Source organism: Sphaeroforma arctica, assembly GCF_001186125.1.
Source record: "Sphaeroforma arctica JP610 unplaced genomic scaffold supercont1.365, whole genome shotgun sequence".
Classification (NCBI taxonomy): domain Eukaryota; class Ichthyosporea; order Ichthyophonida; genus Sphaeroforma; species Sphaeroforma arctica.
The window spans coordinates 1-4,904 of record NW_014040193.1 but is presented as its reverse complement, the minus strand read 5'-3'; the positions used below and the strand labels follow the sequence as shown (position 1 = coordinate 4,904).

Below are 4,904 nucleotides of genomic sequence, written 5' to 3'. Positions count from 1 at the left end.
GGCACTAGCACATTGACGGCTTATTGTTAGAGTGCAATGTAGTAGGCTTAAAATAATGTGCAAATGTATATATTTTTTTCTGGCCTCACAGTTGGTTTTATACCTAAGATGTTTGTGCTAGTGTTCAGCCGCTTGGGCTGGCTAGGGTAAACACTCTTCTGGTCAGCATGAGAAACCTTCTACAGAACACTTTAATAATTCGATGCTATTTTATTTCGACTTCTCTACAACTATATCTCACGCTGATCACATGATGCCTTTCGCATAGGTTGTGACTCACATAGAGCCACAGATATTTTGTTGCGGTTAGCAGACTTAGTCCACTCTCTGGAGTCGGTTGAGAAACTTAAGCTGCTCTCGGGAGTCGGTTAAGTATTAACTCAACTTTCGTGAGCAATTTAAGTGATTTAATTAGCTCTCGGAAGTAAGCAAATTCTGATGACTTCTATAATTCAAAAAGGGTTCCTTCCTGTAAAATCTGGCCTGAGACCTATAGTCTCTCACTTATGGCTTATTACAGAAAGTTAGATACGACAATATACGTCTCTTTTATTGCTCATACCACTAACCATGCAATAAACAAATAACTTTCAGATGTTGGCACTATCCACCACTTGCGCGTAGTCTTGTCTCATCTGGAGGCAATTAGATACAACTTAGATGCTGCGAATATCAATTTTTTTTTCTCTCTCATGTCAATTACGGTTCTTTGATTCCATACTTGGTTCAGTTGTCGGTTGATCACTTCAATTTACGTTATTTAAGCAGAATTTCTCTCGATAAGTAAAACATTGCCAGCTTTGTATCTATTACTATGATTGTTTTTCTCGATTAATCTACGTATGCAGCTCTCAATTACATCATCTCAATGTAAAGGCTGTATGGCCCATATAAGAAATTATTGATATTCTTACATATAAACTACTGTGCAGCAATGTAAGATTGGATTAACCATGGAAATATTGACACTCGTTTGTTCATAATGAGAAAACATTCTTTTATGCTGTTTCTCAAATCCTTGGTCAATAATCCCGCAAGTCTGGGTCACTTAACTTTTTAGCATGGAACACGACACGTTGTTAACCGAAAAAAACATATACTTATCTAATTCTGTCTTGTAGCTTTGTACAGATATAACCTTGATGGACAACGGAAATTAACAATACTTCGCAATAGAAATGATTGCAGTGAAACTAGGATACGCTTAAGACATGAAGGTACGAGTACTTCGTCAATAGTTCCGAGTTGGATCAGGTTACTGCCATATTTATTGTCGACTAGTTCGTTCTGGATGTGAAAATATATCCTGCATATCTATTCCGTCTTCAAGATATCATTTGGGCCGAGTTCTACTAGTCCATTATTCACCATGAAATCCTCTAATTAAATACAAAACGAGGAATCAGATTTTGGCGGCAAACTGACGGATGATCAGTATCGAGTGAAAGTCCACTTTGTCCACATGATGTACCAGTCAACATACCATAGATGTATATTGCCGGAACGACGCGCGCATTAATAAAAAGAAAAGCTTAATTAATAACCACATTTAATATTGAGAGAATAGACAGGTTGCAGAAATTTGTACATGCGTGCATTGACATTCATTATTCCGCCATAAATGCGCGCGTATTTTAGGCCTTTTGCGCCAGCCAAAAACCAATTTTCCAAGCTTTCAAAGTTTATTTTTCTCTCGAATTTTATTTAATCATTTGAGTCACGAAACGTCTGCGAGGTACTGCATGGGCGACATGACTATATTCACCCTGCAGTCCGTGAGCGTGAACCGCTTGCCACGCGTGATCAACTTTAAGTACATGTAAAGTTTCATCCAGTGCTTCTTACACGACTCCAGCACAACAGCGGCCACATCGTGTGGGTTTGCACACCCTTTGGATTCAGGATCTGCCTGGCGTCGTGGTACGTGTTCATGGTGTTGTTGTTGTGATGCAGTGATTCTCACAGTGACTGTAGCGTGTAGGTAACAATTCGGTACACATCCTGTTGTTCATGGACAGCATCTTTTTGACATCGCGCTTGTGCATGACACTTGTGAGTTATCTGCACAAGTGTGAACGGGTTTGTCAATTGTCGGCACATAGTTTACCAATTCATACAGGTCGTTCACTGACGCGCGACTGATTGCCGTGCTACACAGTGTTGTATTACCATTGTATCATACGATGTCATTTGGCATAGTCGTAGTTCTCAGACTAGTAAGCAACCATGCTTTCGCCCTGTATCGCGCGCTCAAAAGCTGCGTACTGACCAAACAGGTATTCATTCGACAGGATACCATACACTATAAAGATGATACCGCGCCGGAGGCTGTCACAGAACGAAACGGGCTGATTGGCTTGGGATACTGGCGGGCCTGGTATATGATGCTGTAAGATTCTAAGGCGATATTAACGCCTTTGGGTAAATAAACGCGTAGGTAAATTATAAGTATCGTGAAAATATCAAAGTAAATAAACGAAATGAGACTTTTAGTAAAGTTAGGTATGCCTCGTGAAAACAGCAATACTCTGAGGGATTGTGAGGCTGAGACATTGCCTTTATATAATTCTCTCAGTACTGTTTCCGCCGAATGGATTTTATTTAGTGTTTCGTTGTCGCTCTATTCGAAACTATGGTATGTTTCATTGGGGCGAATCTGAGAGACTCATAAAATCCTATCTTTAGAAAAAATAAATAAAAATATAAAAATACTCTTGATGTCCTTAGTTATTGTCTTAACCAATAACCTGCCACTTATCAAGAATTACCGACTTAGCCTTCATCAGACTGGCACATCTGGTTGGCTGATCGGAGGATCAACTAGGTAACGTTAATAGTCCCTAGAAACCTATATTCGGTTGAGCCATCTCGCTACCGAAGTATTCAGATATAAATAAAGTTGGAAAGTAAATATAGTTCTATTAATAGAACTAGACCAACTCTTATGTTTGGTATTTTACTGGGGCCTTTTAATGGCCTCGTCATTAATGTTTCTCAGGCGGAGAAGTTAAGCGTTCTCGGTTACCCTGTGAGTTTTGGGCTTAGGTCCAATAGGTCCGTGGTGGTCGACTGGACGTTTCTTACGCTTCAGTGTCTTAAGCACATATGAAGGATGAGCATTAAAGCTCGGGATAAATGCTGTAGGCGGAGAAGTTTTAACTTCCGTGCCTTCAGACGATGGAAACATGCTATCTTTTTCAGCTTGTGACTTATGCAGGCGTTTACGCCATTTTCGATTAAAGGCTTTTAAATAGTCTTGGATATCGAAAGCATCTGAAGTCAACTCATCTATTGTACCGTCTATAAAGCGTGTACGATAGTATGTATAGCCTCCCTTATCCGTTCTCCATATAATGTCTTTAAATTCAGAACGATCAAGAGGGGCATTAGAGTCATGTCTTCTTGCGAGTATAATCTCTGTAGTCGGAATACGACTTGTGCCTATATTAAGCGCACTAGAACCATCGGGGTTATTTACCTCGTACGTTCCACTTTTAGTGTCTGCTACAGAGATTATATATGGATCTATCCATTTAGATGTTAATACAGTAGCATCGGAATTACGTTGACGGATGTTAACTCTGTCACCAACCTGATACTCTGCTATCTTCTTGGTAGTGTTCCAACGCTTTTGCCTTTTTAATAAGGCTATATTGCGTATTTCTCGCAAGCAAGGATATACAACGTTATAAATACGTTGGACCTTCTCTAACCATGGTAACTCATGGTGATCGGGTTCGTCCTTGTTTAAAGGGATTTGTAACTCACTCTATATCGGCCACGAAAATAGTGAGCGGGTGTAGTTCCTGTAACCGGATCAGCACACTCGTTCATCTGTGTTTGTACCCATTTAAGGTGGTACGGCCAATCATCTGCATCATCCGTTAATGCAGTACGCAAGAAGAACTTAAGTCTTCTATGGCGCGTTTCATTCGCGCCTTGCGTTTGCGGCTTATATAGCACACCTCTCTTATGACATATGCCTGATACGAGTACTAGCGATTCTATTACGTCATCGCAGAACTCACTACCGTTATCAGTGTACATAATACCCGGCCACCCGTGGTCAGCAAAGACTTGGCAACATAATTCTGCCACGGTCTGCGTATTCTTATTCTTTAATGGATAGAGCAAGTTAAACCGTGACGCCACATCAAAGAATTTGCATACGTAACGGTTGCCTGTGTGCTCGGACGTGGGCAGGTCAACCAGACCAATGATGTCCTTGCGCCATGGAACATCTTCAGTCACACTCTTAAGCGGTGCGAACCCATAGCGCTTGATCTGATTGAGATCATAGTCTGTACATGACTGATATACTCTGTCAACTAAAGTTGCCAGCTTAGGGTGCGCGATCCCATTTCGCTTAGCATCTTTAAGTGCGTCTACTACGTTCTGGTGCTTCAGCTTATGGTTTTGCGTCAGCCAAACAAGAATGTTTTCATCATTCTGCTCCTCCAGAAGAAAGGTAGGGTGTTGAGAATCCACTTGCGTGGTCTCTAAGTCTGTAGTGTTTCCAGACTCCTGTCCTGCTTTCGCATGAGTGTCATAAGTGCGCTCATGTGCATTAGATACACTTGACTTATACAATAGTCACATTGTATGTGTATACGCTTCAGGATTGTCATTCATTAATCCTTTTAGAAATAGGGGTTGAAAGACCTCGGGCTTGGACTTTATGTTATTAAACAGAGTCCTAGATAGAGACTGACGCTTCTTAACAGTAGTGTCATTAGTAGATTGTATTTCTTGTGCACAGACTTCAAGTGCTGTGTTGCCTTTGAACTACTTAACGTTCAATTGGGTAGAGAGTAGAATCTCTGATTCTTTGACCTTGTTAAGGAAGGTCTCAGAAGGGGTCCATTTGGTTGTTCCAATGGGACCTATACGACATATAATAATAT

At 40.8% G+C, this 4,904-nt stretch overlaps 1 protein-coding gene across 1 annotated transcript in view; it reads left to right on the top strand.

Annotated features, from left to right (window-relative positions):
• Positions 1-268, top strand: part of SARC_05615 (hypothetical protein) — a gene marked incomplete at its 3' end in the record, with an annotated part of 1,681 nt that extends 1,413 nt beyond the window's left edge. The window contains exon 2 of the mRNA XM_014300513.1: positions 186-268. Coding sequence (XP_014155988.1) covers positions 186-268 — 83 coding nt within the window. The remainder of the gene's footprint in view (positions 1-185) is intronic.
• Between the last annotated feature and the right edge of the window lie 4,636 nt (positions 269-4,904).